This window comes from Mastomys coucha, unplaced genomic scaffold (genome assembly GCF_008632895.1).
Source record: "Mastomys coucha isolate ucsf_1 unplaced genomic scaffold, UCSF_Mcou_1 pScaffold21, whole genome shotgun sequence".
In the NCBI taxonomy this organism is placed as follows: domain Eukaryota; kingdom Metazoa; phylum Chordata; class Mammalia; order Rodentia; family Muridae; genus Mastomys; species Mastomys coucha.
Window position 1 is genome coordinate 121,133,221 of NW_022196904.1, and position 22,660 is coordinate 121,155,880.

A 22,660-nucleotide genomic window follows, 5' to 3' on the forward strand; every position below is an offset into this window, starting at 1 on the left:
TTGAGGATGAGTAGCAGAGCTCAGAGTCCGACGACCCTAATGGCTGTAGTCACCAAGGTACTAGGTGCTGCATATCCGCCTGGAAAACCACATGAGAGGATCTTAGCATTTGCTCTGTTTGTTTGTTTGTTTTTGTTTCATTCTCTCCAGGTCCACAAGGCAGCAGGATGAACAGAGAGGAGACACACTAGTCCCTTACACAATGATTCAAGCACCTCTCCCAGACTGATGTGTCACAGGTAATTCTAAGATTGCTTTCTTTTTCATCAGATGATGCTTGATCGGAAAGATGTGGCCTTTTGTATGCTCATTATAACTCCCCTCCTGATGGGGGCCACCTTGGAGTTCTCATAACCTGGAGCAAGAGAAACCGTGGGCTCGCTTCCTTCAAGCTCTTTTCCAACATGCCCAGGCTGACTGCTCTGGCCTCCTAACAAGTCTGCTCTCCCCACCCCAGGGCTAATGGAGTAGCAGCAAAGGGTTTAGGGGCTCTCTGGGGACCCAGCTTGCATATAACAAGCCCCCCAAGATCTGCTGCCCAGCACTCACTCTCAGATGCTCTCCACTTCTGTCTGCTCTTAGGAAGACAAGCTTCGTTGGAAAAAGGAACAGAGTTGACTTAGGACTCAGCGATGCACACTTGGTAATAAATGTCTCTATTGTCAATAGAATGCAGAGTGTGTAAATAGCAGCTTGGATTGTCCCCTGAGGCCAGAGAGGATGGATTTTCTTAGGCTGCATAAGAGCATCTCAAATGATAACATCTGGGGCAAAGGATTCCCCGAGTGCTGCAATGTCAACTGTGCCATTTGCAAATGCACTGGTGAACTTGGATGTCACGCAAATGGGGGAAGGCCTGGTTTCCCTTCCTGGACAGCCAGTGAGTGGTCAAGCATCCTTTTCAGATTCTCAGACTGACTCACTGAACTCCCTCACTGCCACCAGCCTTTCTCAATGCTGCTCTGCCCATGGTATTTGGATAAATGAGAACAAAGGAAAGAAAACATCCTGACCCACCAGCCCTCCCTTTTGGGACCAGCCAAGTCATGCAGGCGTGCTCCAGAGCGCCTCTTGAATTACAGTCAAAAACAATAGGAGAGCCCACTACAGAGTTACTACTGGAGTGGATTTTATTCGCACAGTCTGGGGTATATCTCAAGTGTCCGAGAGGGTCACCCACGCTGCCGCCTTTTCCGTCCCCTCAGCTTCAGGCGCCTGGCGGGCAGGCTGACAGGCTGCTTCCCAAATGTCTCCATGATTTCTCTTATCCTAGCCAGGTTGGTCTTGGTGAGTGTGAAGTCACACCGAGTAGCTCCCATGTCATAGCCAACCATGCAGGTCTTGGTGGAGGTGATAAAGCCTTCCGCCTTGGCTGTGACCACATATTCGCCAGGGTTCAGTAGGCGCCAGTAATCCCCGTCGCTAGCTGAGAAAAGAAAGCAGGGGGCCTCAAAACAGATTCTTTCTAGCACAAGTAGTCCCAGCCCCACCCATCAGAGCCGAAACTAAGCTCCTAGGATCAGCACTCTGGAAGCCAAGGTGTTTTTCTCTTTGGTTGCTGCTTTAATGTTTCACGAGGAAGGGACTTAAGGCCTAGGCACATCACAGTGTGTAAGCCCAGATGGAGATGAGATCTCCCAAAGTCTTTCCCATGTGATCATACAAGCCATTCATTATAACTGTGAACTCACAAACATTATGCCCTTGCCACAAAATGGCCTCTTGCAAAGTCAGCAGCTCCCAGCTTCCTGGCTTCCCTCTGCAGAACTATGGATATAGAACAATCAATCATTTCTAAGAGGGCAGGGTTCTTGGCTTCTAAAAGTTCAGGAACAGGCTGCCCAAGAGATGGCCCTGGTGCCTGCACACGACCCCAGCCTCATTGTATGGCCATGGACAGAGAGACTTGGAAGCTACAGGAACAGGGATTCAAAGCAGGGCAGAGACTCAACAAGTTAAGGAAAGACCCATGAAAACTGGCAAGCTGCAGGAAGGGCCGAGGAGGAGCCCTGATATCCTGATACAACTTATCCAATGGGTCCCTTCCTTAGCTTCAAGTGGATCAGAACAGCCTTAGTTAACAGACTCTAGGGTTTAACTATTTCTCCCTTGAGACCAACTGAGCTCACGTTCTCATGAAGGTGTGGATGCTGGCTTCCTGTCTACTCAGTTTTTTTTAGCCACTCTACTTACTGGGCCACACTCAAAGCAGTAAGGCTGAGATTCAATTACAGGTGGACTACCACATAAGACATGAGCCCTAAGGGATGTCTTATCTTCACACAAAGGCCATGGCAAGATCAGGGAGCAACTCCCGTGCTCAGAGACACTATCTTGTAGAAGGACAGTTGAGAGGGTAAAGGGCATCTCTCATTCAGCATGACTCAAGGAACTCTGGGATGTCGAATTCCTTAAAAGGAGAATTACACGCCAGGCCGACTGGCTGACATTATACCCAGGACTGTGGGGTGTAAAGCTGTGAAGTGCATGTCTCTACATATCTACATGTCTGTGTATGTATTGAACCCAGATCTCTGCATGACAGACAAGGTCCACCTCTGAGCTACACCCCTAACCCGATGAAGAGTCTCTCATTGGGAAAACCTGTTTTCCCACTAAAGGAAGACACACAAGGCAAGAGCTGGGGACCTCTGAGAAGCCCTGTCTCTGTCTCTCTCTGTCTCTCTCTCTCTGTCTCTCTCTATCTGTCTCTGTCTCTGTCTCTCTCTCTGTGTACATGCACTGACATCCACGCAGATATGTGAAGGTGCTCATGCATACTTGTATGTTTGTGCAGAGGCCAGAGGTTGAGCGTAGTGAGCATAGTGTCTTCCTTGATTGCTCTTCACTTTGTTCCTTTGTTTACTAAGTCATGGTCTCTTGGTGTGGATGGAGCTCACCAATTTGCTCTAGTTTAGCTAGTAGTTTACCCCAGGTATCCCCTGTCTCATTCCTGAGCATTGGGAGTATAGGAGACTCTGCTAAACTAGCCTAGTACTTACATGGGTGCTGGGGATGCAAACTCTGATCCTCGTGTTTGTATGACAAGTGCTTTATTCACTGAACCATCTTTGTCCCCTTTTCTTGGCTCTGAACAGATACTTTGTGATTTTGTCCCCTCTCTTTGACATGCCATCTTTGCTCTTTAAGCCTGTATCCATTCCTTAGTGAGGGAACCCCACCTTGTCTTTTTGGCCTGTCTTGGTATCTACCTTGTTGCATTTCTTTCCTGGCCCTGGTTGCCTTCTGTAATATTTGCATTCTCCCTAACAATTCACTGTAGGTCTCCTCCATCAGAAAACATACTTGGTGGTCAGGGACATCCTTGTTGTTTGCAGGAGTTCTTGGCTCACAGTCAGTGCTCAATAAACCAAAGTAAAAGGATAATGAAAATGATGGGGGTTATGTTTGCTTCACAAAGTCAGAACAAGAGATATTGGTTCTGTAATCTAGAAGTTTCCATTTCTGAATCATGGATCTGCTTGGCTTTCCCCTCTACCTGGCAGGTCTCTCAGAAGATGGTAGACAATGTTTTTCCACCTTATATGTAGGGCTCTTCTTATTTCTTCTTTCCTGGTGACACTTATCCTAGAACCATGCACAAGAGGATATAGAAGAAGCCCCATATTGAGTTCTGTCTCAATGAACAATTGAGCTTGTGTTCTGGGATAAACACTCCATGCAGCCACCATGCAAGGTTAACACTGTGGACACTGCCTGTCACCATGCAAGGTTAACACTGTGGACACTGCCTGTCACCATGCAAGGTTAACACTGTGGACACTGCCTGTCACTTTTGGAATAAAAGGGGCCCCCCACACCCAGTGATTGCACATTCATTAGGAGTTCAAATTGGTGTCTTCTAAGCAATGGACAGCATGTGAAATTCTAACCCAAATGTGCTTTTATAAATAATCTTTCTAGCTCCCTCTCTGTGGGGTTCTGTTTAATGCCTCTGTTTACATTATGCAAACTTCCACTGAAATAAAACTTGTCGGATCATATAAGTCTCAGATGAAAATCAAGACAAATTTAGCACTTCTGGTGAGAGCAGGAGCTTGTAAAGAGCTCTCTCTCTCTCTCTCTCTCTCTCTCTCTCTCTCTCTCTCTCTCTTTCTCTCTCTCTTTCTCCCTGTGTGTGTGTGTGTGTGTGTGTGTGTGTGTAATCTGGGAGGCATCTGCCCAGAGCACGTGCTGGGAAATTATTTGTAGGAGGAAGTGGAGGGTATGAGATGCATTTGCCATTATCTCATTCAAACTGCGGCTTGATTACAGGGTTTGAAAGTCAGAGCCCATTAGGCAAAGCATTCTCATCTAGGCATATAGGGCCCCAGGGCCTTTTTACCTCCCACTGTGCAGAGCCCCAGTGTTTTCCTCTGTTGCTCACCAGGCACTAAAGAGTGTAAGGAATGGTCAGGGCTCCTTTAAAGAAGTACTATTTAAAACACTGATCCTACATAGAATGAAAGGCCCCATCTTTCATTCATGCAGATCACTAGCATCTTGCTCAGTCTCTGGTAGATTGTGAGGGCTTGGTCCAGATCTATTGAATTGATGGATGGATGGATGAATGAATATATACATGTTCATAAGGAGCTATGGGTGCAAATTTCCATGCAATATTGAGTGAAATCTTACAGACAGTGGCTGTAACACCCAAGACAAGTGGTAGAAAGAGTCAAAGGCTCAGTAGTGAAGGGAAAGAACATTGATACCGCACAATAATCCCTAACTTCTCAGAAGCTTCCACTGCAGCGGGAGTTTCGGTAATTGCTCTAAACTGTCCCAGGGAGGGGTTAAGGAGAAGCTAAAAGGCCAGGCTGAAAACCCCAACTGCAGGGGTGTCAGGAAGTTGGAGAGAGGAGATGCTGATTCAGTTCTGAATAAGAAGTTTCTATATGAATACCCGGTGCAAATCAACTGTGCCACTGGTTCCCCGGTGAATGAGTTTCTAAAACTCCAGTCATGACTGAAACCCTGGCAGCACACTGCAAGCAGCAGGGCTTTCTTACTGAGACAGTTTATCTCACAGATACCTGTCCGGATGTCATGGTTAACACCTTCCACAGAGATGATGGCGTTCGAAATCCCTTTCCCTTGTAAATCTCTCACTATGCCTTTGATGCCTCGATGAACCTGCAGCGAACAGGAGACCCAGCGAGTCACCAGCCAGCTCTGGACCCCCAACAGCACAAGCAAGCAATCAGGGCAGGGAACATCAGCTCAGCCCTCACCAAGCACATTCAAAGTATCTCGTCTAGCTCAATATGCGCCTGGCTCTGCATGGACTTGGTAGAATGTTTTGTGGCCCATGGTCCAGAAAGTTTCTCATTGCAATGAAAAACTTCCAGGTGAAAACATTAGGGTCTGAGAGTTTCATTAAAATCCACCCACTAGGGCAAAGGATGTGGTACAGAGGATAGAATGGTCAGTCTAGCCTGCATGAGGCCCTGGGTTCCCTCCCTAGAACTGAAAAATAAAGCAAAATTCTCTGGAAACCAGAATTTAACTTTTGTTAATTTATTTTAGCTTGAAACAGTGTCTCATTGTGTAGTCCCAGCTGGCCTGGAATTTGCTATAGAGACTCAGCTGGCCTTGAACTGAACACCCTTCTACTTCTGCCTCCCACGTGCTGGGGTTAAAGGCTTGCACCACCAGTTTAAAATGTAATTTAATTTTCTCAAGCATGCTTATTTGGACCTTCCTGGGTTCTACAGACTTAATAACATAGATGTCGGAAACAAAGGAACCAGAAGCCATCATAATCACTTTGTATTGAGTCCATCTACTAACTAGCCATGTCATAAAAAACACAGCAGCCAGGCCCTGTACCTCAGTCTCCCTGTATGCAGGATAATATGACAATCCATGATGGCTCAGCACCTTCTCAATGATAGTCATAACATGTTATCTATGGGGGCAGTTTTAGCAAACTCAGACCATAACTTCAAATTTGCCCAATTTCCCCAACCAAGCCTTTCTCTCTTTTCCCTATGCAAAGGAATATGAGCCATTCCCATGAGGTTTCAGGGCTGGAGCAGAAGTTGTATCATGACTTCCTGAGAGGAAGAAACTGGCTCCCACTCTCTGTACCAAGAGTCCTTCTGAAAACCCTTGGAGGGCAGACTTGGCATAAGATCCAGGTGCCAACCACAGTCATCTGGCAGAGGTACAGCCACTGCAACAGGAAGCTGGTGTGCCCAGCATGAGCTACAAGCTCCATCCCGCTCTCCCATGGCTATGATGTTCACACCCACAACCCATTTCTTAGCTAGTCCTTCTCCTCCCAGCCACATGTCCAGCATACCTGTTCCATGAACACAATCAGAGACTCCCGGTTATTCTCCCATTCCTCGGGCAGCTCACTCTCATGTGGGTATTTATCACAGCCCACGTAGATGGACAGCTCAAAGCAGTTCGTATGGAGGTAGCTGAAATCATTTAGACCTGTCAAGCCAACCAGACATTTTAACTGATTTATGCTTCAAGTGGCAAGGGGAGTGGGCAAGAATGTTCAGGAACATTTAGAGCTCTTCAGCTGAACAGGGAAGCAGAAAGAATCTACTATAGATAAACAGAGGGAAAGAAATGCACCTGGAAAGCCATTGTTAATAACCACAATGGATTAAGTGTTTAATTCACTGTGTTTGGCAGCTGTATGGGTCTCACATGAGGGCCTGAATAGTTCCCTGTTTCAGTTCATTAAGATAGTTAATTCTGTCCTGTCTGCATGGTCTTCTCTGTGTCTCTTTCTTCCCCTGCCTCTTCTGGGCATGCCCGTAAGTTGTGTCCTGCAGGTCACTACATGGTCCTCACAAACTCAGCCATAGCTCAGCCTCACAAGTAAGACACGTGAGGCTGTGATCAGGGAGAATTTCATCCAAGATTTGTGCTTCTTCAAGGAGCCATGGTCTAGGTTGGAGCCTAGACCATGTGTGCAGTTTCTTTGCAGCTGCTTGGCTATCACACTCACCCAGTGAGTCCCAAAGCAACAGACCTGCATCCTGATGTGCAGATGGGAAGCAACCAGCCTGGAGTATGGCTGTCCCATATGAGCTTCCTGGGGCTGCTCTTACAAATAACCACATCATGGCATAAAGCAGACATTCATTCCCATGCTCTGAGAGTCTAGAAGTCCTTAGGTGTGTGCTCCCTGCAGACTCTTCTGGGAGCACTCTCTTTGCCAGCCTGGCTTCTGCTGGCCTAGGCATTTCTTCTGTCAATTGCTTGACTCTGTCCAACTTTCTGTATTTGCTTCTTCCTCTGGGTTCATTTAAGGACACGTCTCACTGTTGTAGCACACATCCGGTAATAGAGAAGGAGCCTCTCCAGGCCCTTAATTGCTTCTTCAAAGACTGACTTCCAAGGAAAGTAACAATTGCAGGTGCAAAGGAGTTATAAAACAGACATGTTGTTTTGGAGGTCTTTCTCAAGTCCTCACACTACCCAGAATTTGTAAAATGAATAATTACTATCATGAGTGTCACATGGCATGAAGTAGCACAATTCTTGGGGTGGGTGGGGTGCCAGCGATTGGACTCAAGCCATTATCCATGCTTAGCACTGAGCTCCTCTCTACTAATGAGCTTCCTCCTCAACATTTCTACCTCTGAACAGAATGTGTGTAGAGGAGATCTTCTAAGGACTCCCACCTGATCCCTGGGGGCCAGAAGAAAGTACAAGCTTGAAACACGAAGCTCTGTGTGGACAGAGAAAAGTGTGTTCTCCAAGGACCCTCTTATGAAGGGTCTCCTGCTTCAAAGCCAGATTTTGAGGTGTCAACCCACAGTCCCATCCTGAAAAGAGTATCAAACCTTTAGCAGCTTATCTCTCTCCATTTGATTCCAGACTCCAGACACTCGAATTTCAACAACCATGACCTCTCAGGATAAAGCAAGGAAGAGCAAAACAGGATCAAATGGGACATGATGAGACTATATTCAGGGAATGCTTTGCAAGGGCAGGTCAACTCTGGATTCATCTGTCTTGGTTTATCTAGCAACTTACAGTGAGATACTGAGGGCATCTGGGGCCTGTGGCAACAAAGTAACTGCTCAGCCCAGGTCTTGACTCTGAGGAGGGATGCTCCTGGGGGGATGGGGAGGGAGCTATGGCAACAAAGTAACTGTTCAGCCTAAGTTACAGCTAGGCTGTAGACTCTTAGGAGGGATGTTCCTCCTTTGGGCATAAGGATATCACTAGCCTCACATTCTTAGGCCCTGCTAGTACTGAAATCATTGTGATAATTAAAATTCTGGAGTGGGCTTCTTCCTCTCTCTTTTTCTCTCTTCCTTCCTTCTTCTCTCCCTTCTTTCTTTTCTCTTCTTATTTCCTCTTTTCTTTCTTTCTTTTTCAAGAAACACCATTGAAGTACGAGAAGCCTGAGACATGCTGGCAAAACGCCAAGACACTTCAGCCCAGAGCAGCTTGGGCCCATCCATCTCTGTGGCTGACGTTCTGCCCTTCCAGGGACACCTTGCTCAGAGCGTTCCAGACAGAAAGGTTTTGACTGTGGAAGGTGACTTCCTGTCCGAAGCACCTGTGGATCAGGATCTGCTATGCAGCCTCATAGCTCTTCCAAACCTCCAGGCCTAGCAAGAGACATCCTTTGGCGACCCTCTCTGTGCCCCAAATCATTCTTGTCATCCACAGCACCTGCCCTCCTTGTGATTGCCAGTGCGGGTTTGCAGCCAAGAAGACGGCCCTCTTGGGGTTCAAAAGCACAGGCTGCCCACGCTGGACACTGTGGAATGTCCAGAACCTTACTAGTAACCACTTCCCCACACTCACTGCTGCCCACAGGGCATGATAATGGGTGAGGAGACAGAGCAGAGGGACTGAGGGGAAGGGAAGAAATTAGGAAGCAGATTTCATTAATCTACAAAGGAAGGAATCTGCAGGGTCCATCACAGAAGAATGATGGGAAAAACTCAAGCTGCCACACTGCTTTGCCATAAGGTCCCCGAAATAAGGGCAAGCAGAATCGGGGAGAGTGGAAACATTCAGTGCTGCTGCATTGGTATGTGGCAGTCCGTGGCAGTCTGCTTTCCATGACATCACTATTGTCCCAACACTGTCAAACTCAACAGTGTCTGCAATTTAGTCACAGCAGCAAAAAATAAGAAAATATAAATAAATAAATAAACAAACAAATAAATAAATAGATTTACTCAGATATTTCTGAAGGTATGTCTTTAGGGATAAACTTGAATTTTTTAAAAAAAATCTCACCGGTAGGAAATGACACTGATAGATGCAAACCAGTGTTTATTTTGTAATTTGTATAGTGCAGTGTAATTTGTATAGTGCAAAACCAGAAACTATCTCCACTTGGACTGTTGCCAAGACAAAAATGATGTCTTTTCTGATATGTTTTAAAGTGACTATGGGAACAAATATTTTTGTTTTGTTTTGTCCTTTTCCAAGAGAGGAACATACTTAAAAGGTATATGAAGACTGGATTTATAGAAAAGCGTACTATCAAAATTAACTAGCGTAGTGGAACAGAGAACAGAATAGGCTCATGAAATCATAGAGTCTCCTAGTTTCCTTTGAAGTTGCTGTGGTAAAATATCCCAACAAAAAGCAATTGAGAAGGCATTATCTGGCTTACAATCCCAGGTCACAGTCCAACCCAGCAGGGAGCTTGGAGTGACTAGTCATATCCACAGTCAAGAGCAAAGAGAAATAAATGCATATACATGCACATCTACTTGCTTGGCTATGCTCAGCTCAATTTCTCCACTTTTATTTAGTTCAAAGACATCTACCTAGGGAATGGTGCTGCCCACAGTGGGCTGCGTCTTTCCCACATCAATCACCATCCATCCCCTAAACATGCCCACAAACCAACCCAATATAGACAATCCCTCACAGTAACTTGGGGCATTGCTCTCCTCCTGGGTAATTCTAGGTTATGTCAAGTTGACAATTAAAGCTAACATTACATAGTGATTTCTTGGTGAACATGCCTGATAAAAGGGAGGCCATTGGGGGAATAGAACCTTAGGCTGAGTATTTCTGATCAGCCAGACATGAATTACATCCCCATAAGCTATCTGTGATCCTGTAGGGAAACAACACCACTACATTTTTAAGCCCAATTTTTCTAATAGAAAATTGTAGGGCTTCAGAGAAAATTTATGCAGGGCCATACATTATCTCAATGATAAAGCCAAAGTTGAACTATTAGACATGAACAATTTTTCAATTCCATTATTGCCTTCACAGTCCTCTCACCATCAAGAGTAAAAAGAGTGATTTGTATTTTGCTGGGACCTTCGACCCCTGCAGATGACCTTAGACAACATGCTACTCTCAACCCTTGCAAAGCTTTGCATGTAAACCATGGGGCTCTCTGGTTGCTGCCAAATGATTTGGGGGTCTTTTGGAAAGGCCTCTCCAGGCCCATGTGGTGACATATGGCACTGGTGACATTGGGTAGCTAGCCCACGGAGAGCAGATGTATGTCGCTGTTTCCATCACATGGTGATCTCAAGACACAGCAACTCAGTCACATCACACCTGAGCCAGGATGCAGACTCACGATCTCAGACATCCCCCAGACTGGCGGTTCTAAGCAAAGAGCTCTAACTTTGACACCAGGTGCCCTGCTACTCTCTCCCATCTACAGTCCTGTGAAATGTGAGTGTCTAGGTTGCTAAGGGCAAGACCTAACAAGTTCCAGCTCTACCAGTTTCTTGATAGGGCAAAGTTTCATCACCAGGCCCTCTCATTCATAGAAATGAGTGAGCCCCACCCACCTCTGAGAATTCAGTAAGATGGTTAAAGGATAGTTTTGGGGGAGTGCTGAGGCCAGTGATTTGGAAGCCATTGCTAACCCTCATACTGAGCATAATGATAAGGAGTTTGATGGCTAATCTCTGTCAACTTTACTACATCTAGAATCATCTAAAACCCAAACAACTGGGCACACCTGTGAGGGCTTTCTTGACTGGATCTTTTGAGGTGAGAAGATGTACTCCGAATCCGGGCCACACCTTCATATGGTAGCCCACAGGAAGGGACATGGAAGAAGGAAGATTTTGCTCTTTGCCTGCATGTCTCACTCTTGCTGGCAAGTGCATCAGTCCTGTCATTAAAGTATTCTTTTGCTGGTATTAGAACCTGTGTCTTTGGGATTTCAACATAGACTAAAGACCAGCAGCTCTCTGGGAATTCCCCGGGACTCTAGTACCCACAAGATTCTTTGCCTTTCGGTCAGGAGAAAGACCTACACAGACTTACAGCCTGTAAGCCACTTTAAAATCATATATTCATATATATATATATACATATATATATGTATATATATGTATATATATACATATACATACACATACACACATATGTTCATCCTATTAGTTCCATTGTCTCAGAAAACCCTAATAGACACGGGACATAATATGACAGAGAGGCCTGGGTTAACTCTGGACTAGAATCTATGATTATTAATGCTGTCAACCTGACAGGACCTACAATACTCCTAAGAGACACATCCCTGTGTATGTCTGTGATGGATATCTAGACGGTGTTAATTAAGGTGAGAAAATCTAACTGTGGATACCACCATGTCACAGGCTGAGTTACTGGACTGAACAATAAGCAAAAAGGTGAATGAGTATCAGTATACATCTCTCTCTACTTCCGGACTATGGATGCAGCTGTCTCATACTCCTTCCATAGTGGACTGCATCCTCAAACATGAGTCAGTATACCCCTACCACACATGCACACACACATGTGCATGCATGTGCACATGCACACACATGCACACATGCACATGTACACATATGCATTCATGCATACAAGCATATTATTTCATATGCACATTCACATACATGCACACACATGCATACATGCACACAACCATGTTATTTCATATGCACATTCACATACATGCACACACATGTATGCATATGTGCACACACATTTGAGCACAGCCACACATGCATGTGCCTGCCTTAAATTGCTCTTGTCAGATGTTTTGTCACAGCAACAGGAAACATAACTAATGCACCAATCGTAGTGCTTGGATTGTGATATTAGACTGGCAGATAGATCTAAGACGTACTTCCAGCCACTGTGTGCCAGGAAGCCCCATTGACAGTGCCTTCCTCCTTTTGAAAATCTTCCGTGTGGCACACTCGCCTCCTGGCATCTGTCATGAGGCGGTGAGTAGAGGCATAGGAGTACGCCAGCCAGCGGAACACATGGTCATCCGGTGTTGGGGTGTGCTCCTGGGTCTTCCACAAGGACCGCACCATGTCATAGGGGTATGCCACGACCAGCTCACCCCCCTGTAGGTTGCCTCCCAGCACAAATGGGATCTTCTCCATCCAGGCGATTACGGCTCTGGTCTCCATGGCTACCTGGGAGTATACAAATTTAACAAGCAGAAAGAAGTTGCTTTGCTTCCTTAGCTTTCAAAAAAGGGAAATGTTTGAAAAATTGGAAATTTTATGGAATAGTCCCAGCAATATTCAAAATCTCAAACTGTGCCCTGGGGAAACTGGACATTTTTAGAAGCAATGGATTAAAAGAGGGAAGGCCAGGGAAATGTTGAATTTCCACGGCAGGATATGCTACCAAATACTTCATCAGGGTTAAAGTGTCATCATTCCATGAATCCCATGAACTCCTGAGTTGGGGTGCTCACTAACTATAGACAGCATGAGAAAGACACACAACCAGGAGCACCCCAAACCATAAGCCTCAATCTGATCATGCTGCTAGCCAAGGTACTAGCTGATGTTTCCTGCAAAGGACTAGGCGGTGACTACTTGGGGCTTTGTGGGCCAGGCAGGCTCTATCACAGCTGCTCAGCTCTGTTCCCGTAGCAAAACACCACCATGGACAAAGTGCAAATGTGTGCAGATTGAAACCACTCAGGAAGGCAGGGCTGTGTAGGCTGGAGTTTGCGGACTTCAGTCTTAAAGTAATTCTCAGTTTCCAGAAAACAGAGGGATGTGACATTTCAGGAACATAGTCCCTGCTCCCAGAGGCAGTAAACCCAGCCACTCATGAACAACCAAGGGTGATATGCGGATATAAACAAGACAGGGGAGAAGAGGAAGGAATGGAGGACAGCCTATTAATGGAAACATAAAACATCTTGTAACACAAGAGAGATGAACAGCCTTCATTTGAATGTAGATTTAAGCAGATGAGGGTGGGGGTAAAGTGGGATGAGAGAAATGGGGTAGGGGGTTCACTGATTGGTATAAGAAATGAAATGGGATCTCTAGCCTTAACCCTAGCCTTGTAATTAAAACAACAACAAAACAAAACAAATCAAAACAGCCCACAGACAAACAAACAACAACAAAGAATCTAATTTGGGACCAAGGAGGACTTGGCAGATAAAACTGCTTGCCTTGTCTCACAAGCCTGACTGGAGTTCAATTCTCAGAACCCACTTAAAATCAAGATGTGGTAATTCACATCCCTAATCAGCCTAGAGAGAGATAGGAGGCAGAGACAAGAGACCTACTGAGAAGGAGCTTACTGGCCAGTTAGCCTGGGTGTGCCAGTGTAATGTAAACAGCAGGAAAGATCCGGTCTGACCAAAGCATAGAGAGAAAACTGACTCCTGAAAGCTGTCACCCCAGGGGTCCCATGGCACACATGCACCCACACTCACACACGAACACAATACACCTGAAGAAGAAATGACGTATTTTAACGTGATGATGGTACTATCTGTGGATGTAAGGGATGGCTCCTGCCATTTAGAGATGCCTGTCAAAATGTTTACAAATAAAATCACATGACAAGATGTCTGCCTTAGGAAGAAGCGTGAGTTGGCACGTCACTGCTGACATGAGTGCTTGTGAGCCCTCTATAGCTTCCTTTACTTTTGAACATTTGACCTTTTGTGGGGGAAAAAGTTATCAAAGAGGAAAACAGATAATGTTGAAAGATTGATTTAAAAGGTTGACGTGTTTAATGCAGACATGTGAATCAAATCAGATTATAATAAATGACCGACTGTCACATGAAGATAGTTTCAGCAAGACAATGTTGATGCCAACAGAGGAGCACATGGGCCACTTACTGTGCAGACAGAAACGCTGACTCGGGGCTGCAGTGTCCTTGCTGGGCTTCATTAAACTTGGTTCAGGGCTTGAAGCACACCAAAGCCCTGGGTCAGGTTAATTATGGAACACAGGTCAGGGCACAGAATCAATACTGGCCCAAGCTGTGAAGCCAGAGTTCAACCCAAGACCCAAGTCTCAGTAGCAGTTGCTATACACCTGTGTGATTTCAGCCCCACCCCTACAGGCCACTACTTCCCTTCAGAAAAGGCTTTTAACCCTAAATGAGTGGCTCTCATTTCTCCTCTGTCTTGTTTTAAATGCATGTGAAGACATAAAAATCTTAATTGTTTGGTTTTACTTATCTTCTCAATTTTTTGGCCCAGTGTATGCTCCTAAAACTCATTTCTGATTTTGATAAATGCTATCGCTCTATCTTCTCCACTTTACAATGAAGAGATCGTTTGTCTATATACGTGATAACGACACTAAGTAATCAGTCTTTTGCTGTAAGGAACTGTGTGCATTGAACACATTTGTACTGCGTTCTGGTACACACATCACCAAAAGTGAAATGGCCACATGTCACCAGAACTCTGTCTTGTATCTATCGTAAGTGGCACTGTCTATACCTAGCAATTTGTGAAAGCCGATATCATAGGAGTATAATTGGCATGGATAAGGATAATGATAATAAATAACTCATGCATTCTGGGGGTGGTTTTTCGTTTGTATGTTGGTTTGTTTACAACTCTGTAGTTATAGAGGTTCAGTCAAATGACTCTACAAAGAATCTCCACAATACCAGGTTGAAAGATAGTAATGATACTATACTGTTCTCTACTGTCAGAAAAGATAAGAAAGATGTATCTGTCTTCTTTGCCTGTGCCACATCCTCTGCAGATGTCAGCAGGCAACCTTTCACCCTCCTCTGACACACAAGTTAGAACTGTTTTCACTCACTGTGGCGTTCTCAGACAGAAACCAGTCAGGGATGGCAATGTAGTGGTTGGGAACTTTCCTTGGGGCATTCTGCTGGTCCTCTGCCTCCCAGAGCAGTGTGTTTAAATCCGGAAAGTTGTTGTTGATATCGATGCCATCATGGGTCCAACGTCCCAGGGACCAGCCTCCCAACTCGGAACCCTGGAGAAAATTCAGAATGCGAAGAGCTCTCAGATGACAGGAGAACCCAGATGTGTGATGTGTCTGTGTCTGTGTCTCCCATGTGTGTTTCCAAGTCTCTGAATGCTCTTAGCCCCAGAAAAGGTGTCACAGGAGAATACAGAAAAACCTACTATGAACATCTGATAAACCACAGACAACACAGTCACCTCACTTCAAAAATGGATACCCAGAGGAACGCTCCTGCCATATAGCCAAGCCCCAAAGCATTAGATCTCTTCTTATACCTCTCCCTTGCCATGACCTTCTACTACCTGACTAAACCCTCTGAAAAGGAAGAAGTCTGTAACCAGGTCATTGCAGAATCACTTACTGTCAATGCAGTACCAGGGTGTTCCCCATGCCCTGCTGGAATTCTGGCTTTAGTGATGCATCTATGACCATACCACCCTGAATGTGTCCAATTCTACCTGATTTTAGAGGCTAAGCATGGCTGGGCCTGGTTAGTACTTGGATGGGAGTTATTATTTTGACTACCCAGGTAGTCATCGTGCCAGAACCAACAAACACAACTAAGTGCTGAACTTTAAGGATGCATTTGACAGGGACCACCATTTAGATGGTGCTCTATTCTATCCTCAAAACTGTGAAATATCACTATTGACCCATGGCTTGATTTAAGGCAATTATATACATACATCTTATATATACATGTGACATATACAAATTCCGTATGATAATCAGAACACAAAATATAAGCAATATCCCAGAATAATCAAAACAGTTATCACTAGGGGACCGGTGAGAACCTTAGCAGCAATAACCCAAACTTCAAAAGTGTTCAGCCAACCAGAGGCGCTACTGCCATGGCTCTGTCGTAAGTGCACGATTCACATGGATGCTCTAGGTTGGGGACGGGCACCTCTCTCAGTGTCACCATCAGTTTTAATATTTGCTCTGTATCCCCCCTCCACTCCCCCCCCCAGAAACCTTACAATGCAAAGAAACAATCAGCAAGAAGGCAAACAGCTACAGGCAAAAGGCTGCAGATGGAGGCTGTCAGCTTCAGTAACGAGATGCTCAGAAAGAAGGAAAAGTGGCCGGGGAGATGGCTCAGTTGATAAGGTACTTGCTGAGCAAGCATGAATTTAGATTTCCCCAGTACCCAAGTAAAAAGCTAGGTGCAACAGTATGTGCCTGGGATCCCAGTACAGGGAAGGTAGAAATAGGTAGATCCTTAGGACATAATGGCCTAGCCGAATCAGTGCATTCTAAGTTCAGCAGGAGACCCTGTCTCAAGAACTAAAGGAGAGAAGCCATTGACAAAGACACCCAACATCAACCTCAAGGCCTCCCCATGTACATATACATACACATGTATAGACAGACACACAGGCACACCTACACACATACATCACTGATGTCAGAAACAAGAACTGAGATATCACACTTGCTTCAGAAAGTGTGCAGGGGGGTGGTGGTGGTGGGGTGGGCAGGGCTAGAATGCACTCACTCCTTCGTAGGCCTTCTCATAGCCATCAGGATTGAGGGAGGGTAGAATGTGGATCCGAGTCTCCTCCACCAAGCGGACAATGCGTGCATTCTGTGCCAAGTACTCCTGGCAGAGGAACTGCAGCAGCAGCAGTAGCAGCTCTCGGCCCAGAACCTCATTGCCATGGGCCCCTGCGATGTAGTGGAACTCCGGCTCACCTTGACAGAGACAGACACACAGGCTCCTGCAGGCATCCACATGGGGCCTGGCGAGGTTTGGAAGGACACAAACAACCTTGCAGCCATACTTTTTCCCTTTAAAATAAGCCTCCAAAATTTTTACTGGGGTAATTATTTGAAACCCAAATGCTCAAAGAAGTAAGAAAAACTGTAGATAGCAAACCTGAACCACTAGGTCCACAGGGTATGTGTTCTTAGCAAGGAAGGACCAAATATCTCACTAGACACAAAGTGCAGCCATTGCTCTTCTCTTCTATGGTGCAGTTGTCATTTGAGAATTTCTTATTTTCATTTTGCAAGGATCCAAAGATGAATGAATGCATTAAAAAAAATCTTAAAGGGAATCAGCAAGGACAGTTTGGATAATTGTCTGAATATTTTCTCTTCCCCAATATTTAGTTAGCTTCCTGCTGAGAGGTACTATGGGTGTGTGTGTGTGTGTGTGTGTGTGTGTGTGAAATTAGTATTGAAGTCAAGACCCTGGGATAGTAGGAAGAGGTGGGGCCTTTACAAGGAGATGAGGGATTAGTATCCTAGTAGAATGGTTTATGAGGATATATATTCCACCGCCTTGTATCATGCAAAGGTTGAGCAGAAAACAAGCCCTTGCCAGGCTTCAGATGAGCTGGCATCTTGATCTTCAACTTCCCAGGGTCCACAATTATAAGAAATAAGTCCCTGTTGTTTATAAATGATGCCATCTTGACTAGTTATAGCCAGTTAACAGAATCAGACTCTCCTGCTGGGCATGGCTGACCACACTCATTTTTCTTCCCTTTGTCAAGCTTCTGTGTGAGAGGAAACATTTTTATCCACAGGTAAGGCCTTTACCTCTGAGAGAAACTTCTGAGATGAACTCCCGAGGCACAGACATGGAGGAACAAGAAAGTCAAACAAGTCAGATACATCTTTGCACCTAAATTTCAGCTTGGTTTTACCAACAAGAAAACCAGAGCTCACCCAGCCTGCAGGGACTGGGAGCAGTGATGGCTGTTGAGAAAATAACTAAAGGAAGGTAAATTTTAAAGACAATACAGACATTGCTCAAAAAGGAGGGAGCCCCTGCCATTTGAGCCATCCACAAATCAGAGTCCTGAATGTTTTCCCTGAAGAGAATCTGTCTTGTAGCCAGCCATTTTCTCCTTTGTCTCGTGATTGGCCTCAGAAGCAGAGAGCACAGTTGAATGTGGTCCCTGTGCAGCAAAGGAGGGTGCTTCTAGCTCAGAGAGCTTCACAGCACTTCTCAGATGTGAGGGGCACAGAAGCAAAATCCACTTGTTTGTGTGAAATGGTTGTAGGATGGGGTGGCTCACACCCAGGGTACAAACACTGTCATGTGGGGTGTGGGGAGATGCCTTCAAGCTAGATAAGGAGCTATTGAATATACCATTTTATCAGCAGGTGTCAACCGGAGATGAACCTAGGGAAGAAGGAACCTCGCCAGAAGAAATGCCCACATCCAAGCCTGTGAGGTTATTTTCTTAATTGCTAATTAGTATAGGAGGGCCCAGTCCACTGTGAGTGTACCACCCCTAGGCAGGTGGTGCTGGACTGTATTAAAAAGATAACTGAGAAATGCAAGAAGCAGAATCCTTCCATGGCCTCTGCTTCAGTCCCTACCTCCAACTCCTGCTTGAACTCCTCCCCTGCTTTCCCTTGATGGTGAACCTGTAAGCTGAAACAGATTTCCTCCCAAGCTGCTCTTGGTTATGGTGCTTGTTACAGCAATGGCAAACAAACTAAGACAAAACTCTGTCTCACCAACTTCATGTTCCCCAGGATGGTCAGAGATCTCTACCGCGTACAACTTCAGGCCCTGGTGGCTTTTGCCAATGTTGTAAATCCTGGTAATATTGGGGCACATTTCATTTACAACCTTCATCAACTGAAAAGACAAGGCAAATAGCAGATTATGAGTCATGATGACTGTCCACTAAAAAGCTCCCCAAAAGGGATCTATCTCCACAGCCTCCCACCCAGCACTCCCCTCTTCCCCACAGCCCCAGTGCTATATCTGTCCAGAATACCCTCTCTGGCCCCTTTTCCCAGGAGGACACCCACCTTTCCAGCCAGAACCCATCCTTTGGCCATCGGCTCTAAGGAGAAGCTCATGGCCATTGCCTGTCTAGCCCTGTACTCCCAGCATACTTGCTTATGACAGTAGAAGTCTCTTGCTACAAACTGAATGTCTACGTCCCTCAGCTGAAATATAATCGAGGCAAGAGTATTAAAAGGGGAAGGGCTCAGTAGGTGAATACCCTGACCTGAGTCTCATCCCAGGGACCCACATCCTGGAAGTTGAAAGCCAACTCCCACAAGGTGTCCCGTGACTGCAGCAAATGAACAGATGCACACATGTGCTCATTTCCTAACACATTCTACAAATAAACGTAATACATTTATTTATAAAAAGAAGTGAAGCACTAGATGGTAATTATGTCATGTGGGTACAGACTTCATAAACAGGATGAGAACCCTTTAAAAGAGACAGAGGACTTATGTTCTCCATATGTGTAGAGAGGCCACACACACACACACACACACACACACAAACACACACACACACATGAACTAGTAGGGGAACCCTCCCTCAACGGCCAGCACCACGAGCCTAAGTTTTTAGCTTCTAGAACTGCAAACAAGGCACTTCTATTGGCCACTAGCCAGCTACTTGACATTTCCATTCCAACAGTTTCAACAGAGTAAGGCATCTTCCTGGGTTGGGATCTTCACCTCTCTCAGATGTAATGTGTGGTTATCACCCCCACCTCCCTGGTTGTCATCAGCTCCTTGGCTGCAGTCAGCACCTTCCTGGCTGTGGCCATGACTTTCTCACTGTGGTTGCCATCTTTCTGAATCAGTCTCCTTGGAGACCAAATTGCGCAAATGCAGGTTATTTGATAGTACGTTTTCATAATTACTGTACACCTGAAGGAGTTCCTGCCCTTCTGGAGCAGGTGGTGTAGCAGGAAGGAGCCATGGGATGGTCCAGTTCATGAGTGCTAAGTAAGGACCACATGTGCTAGCCTGGACACAAACCTCAGGGGACCAAATGGTGAGGGAAATCAGGCTGCAGTGGGGAGTGAACCCACACGCCATGGTCTAGATTTTAAGATCGGCTAGTTAACTGGCAGCTTTTGTCTGTAGAATGATGTGAGCTATCAAGGAAGGTGGTGAGATCTCTTCTAGTTGAATAAGCTTTGGGTGCAGGGTACAAGAGACATGCTCTTCCCAGAGGTTGCCTTACCACGCATCCCTGACTGATGCTTGTATGTACTGACTAGCTAGGTGAAAGGTGTTTTGCAATCCCCACACGCCAGACCCTGGATTAAAGAAAACTGTTTTCTCTGTACATTTACTGAGGATCCCACTCTCTACCAGGCACCATACAGAGAGTAAAGACTGCAGAGTTTCAAGGATCATTTCAGAGCCATATGTTAATAACAGAAGGGACATGTAGGCACTGGCAGAGCAGAGGAGAACATCCTGACAAGGGTGGTGGACTGGCAGTACCCATTAGAAGGGCACTGCCACTTTGAAATACAAACTGGAGCTACAATGGCCCTTTCTGCTGTAGAATGAAAGATGGCCATGGCACACTTGCCTCTAGTCCCTGCCTACTAGGCCTTCCAGTGTAGTCATGTGCAGTTGAGGATCCCAGCAGGTCCTGATTGGCAAGGAAACCACTGTCTTTGGTTCAGACCAAAGATTAGTTCTTCAGGAAAACAACTTAGGTAGTCTACTGCTAACCTAGCAACAGATACGTGCCTCAAGCCCAGGCTTGGTGACCCTTTTCTGTTACCTTCTCTCTTTCGTGCAGGTAGCACTGAAGACCACACCCTACATGTTGGAGGAAGACCAACATCATCTTCCCCTGGATGCACATTTAGCAATGGATACAAAAAGCTTCTTGGGCCGGGCATACCTTTAATCCCAGCACTTGGGAGGCAGAGACAGGAGGATTTCTGAGTTCGAGGCCAGCCTGATCTACAGAGTGAGTTCCAGGACAGCCAGGGCTACAGAGAGAAACCCTGTCTCAGAAAAGCCAAAAAAAGAAGAAAAAAAAAGAAGCTTCTTGGGCTACAGTAGAATCTCCTTTCTTCCTTGTGTTCTGTCCTCCCCTGCAGGATTTTATCCCAATCCTACTTTCTCTGCCATGGTTGGTGTTAAATAAATTGTGTGTCACTGGATTATCATACCAAAATCAATCTTCCCTCATACGAACATGAAAATCTGAAGAGTATTAACCTTTGGGAAGGCCATTTATAATTCTCCCTCCTGAGTAGCACTCTGAAATACCTTGAAGAGTATCTTGGGGGACCACCATCCCCAGGAAGGTCATGGGAATTGATCTGCTTTGTTGTTGCAAAAACAGGAACAACACTATCATAAGCATTATCAGAGAGGGGGCCTCCTACTTAAATGTAACTCCTGTTTGTGAGAACATGTGATTACTTGGTCCTGAAAAGAGTCAGGCATTCTTTTTTTGGCATCCAGGTCAGTGATGTTGATTGTCAGCTTGACATCCCTGGGAACTGCCTCCCTCAGATTGGTCTGTGGACATATGCGTGGCATGCTTTCTTGATGGCTCCTTTACATAGGAGGGTTCAGCTATCCCTGGGCAGATGACCTCAGGCTGCATAAGGGGGCTGAACACACCAGGAGAAGCAAGCCAGTAAGCAGCATTCCTCCTTAGTTTTTCCTGCTATCATTTCTCATTACAGTTTTTGCCTTGACATCTGTGAACATCTCCTCTCCAAGATGTTTATGGTCATGTATCTAATGCAGCAAAAGAAACCAAGCCAGAGTAACGTCTTTGTGGTAAATATATTGGTTCTGATTGTAAACAGAGTACAGGGTGGTATTTCTTCAGGACCCAGAGCACACATCCTCAACAGTGCTGAAGAAACTAGTTCTGTGGGTCTGAAATATCTTGTGTGTGCGCGCGCGCGTGTGTGTGTGTGTTTGTGCGCACACATGTGTGTATGGATACACACACACACACACACACACACACATATATCATCATAGTGCACTTGCCTTCTCAAAGCCTAACCCCATTGGAAAATTTTAGTTGCTAAAATTTGATATAACAGAGAGGAAAGCAACTAAGCAAAGAATGTGGAGTGGGAGGGGAAGTGACACAGTAGAGAATAGGATTTGCTCGACCCGTTTACCTCTGAAATAGGAAATTACATCACCCTCCTAATATCTACCGAAGTCTGGGTTCCTCACTTTCTCTCCTTTGCTGAAGAAGATACAGTAACGGGATGCTTTTTCTAGTAATCCAATTTTCAGTAATTTATCTGAAGGAAACTGTCCATGAAGAAAGCTAAAATTATATGCATGATGACACTTGTTGTAGCATGTTTCCTACTTTGGCACAGTCAAAAGTTGGGAGAATTCCAAATGCTTCAAAGCAGTGAGAAGGCTGGTTAACCATAATATATTCACTCACTAGCTCATGTGGCAACATTAGAGACAGCAGGCGGAGGGCCCAATGCTAGGGAACCATTGCTGAGAGACATGGGGCAAAGACAAGCTACATTCTAATTACAACCTTGCAGAATCTGTCAACAGGAGTTCAAGTACTGGAGGGACAGCAACCTATTGCTATTGCTATAGTTTGAGTGAATGTGTCCCCCAAATTTGTAAGGTGTAATACAAGACCCAATTCCATAATATGAAGGGGTGGGGACTTTTCCAGGGGATGATTAAGTTACATAGGTTCTGCCCTTATCAGTTGAGTGAGTATCCTTATGAAAGGACTG

General features: G+C 45.5%; 1 protein-coding gene across 2 annotated transcripts in view; it reads right to left on the reverse strand.

The window, feature by feature from the left end:
* Positions 1–1,112: 1,112 nt before the first annotated feature.
* Cpxm2 (carboxypeptidase X, M14 family member 2) overlaps positions 1,113–22,660 on the reverse strand; it is a 112,671-nt gene continuing 91,123 nt past the window's right edge. Inside the window, exons 8-14 of one of the 2 annotated variants that reach the window (XM_031388590.1) lie at positions 18,651–18,774; positions 16,672–16,868; positions 15,000–15,179; positions 12,074–12,371; positions 6,308–6,447; positions 5,037–5,136; positions 1,113–1,426 (exon numbers count right to left, since the gene is read on the reverse strand). In XM_031388590.1, the coding sequence (XP_031244450.1) occupies positions 1,173–1,426; positions 5,037–5,136; positions 6,308–6,447; positions 12,074–12,371; positions 15,000–15,179; positions 16,672–16,868; positions 18,651–18,774 (1,293 nt within the window). In that variant the 3' untranslated portion in view covers positions 1,113–1,172. The remainder of the gene's footprint in view (positions 1,427–5,036; positions 5,137–6,307; positions 6,448–12,073; positions 12,372–14,999; positions 15,180–16,671; positions 16,869–18,650; positions 18,775–22,660) is intronic. The other variant, XM_031388591.1, reaches the window with a different exon arrangement.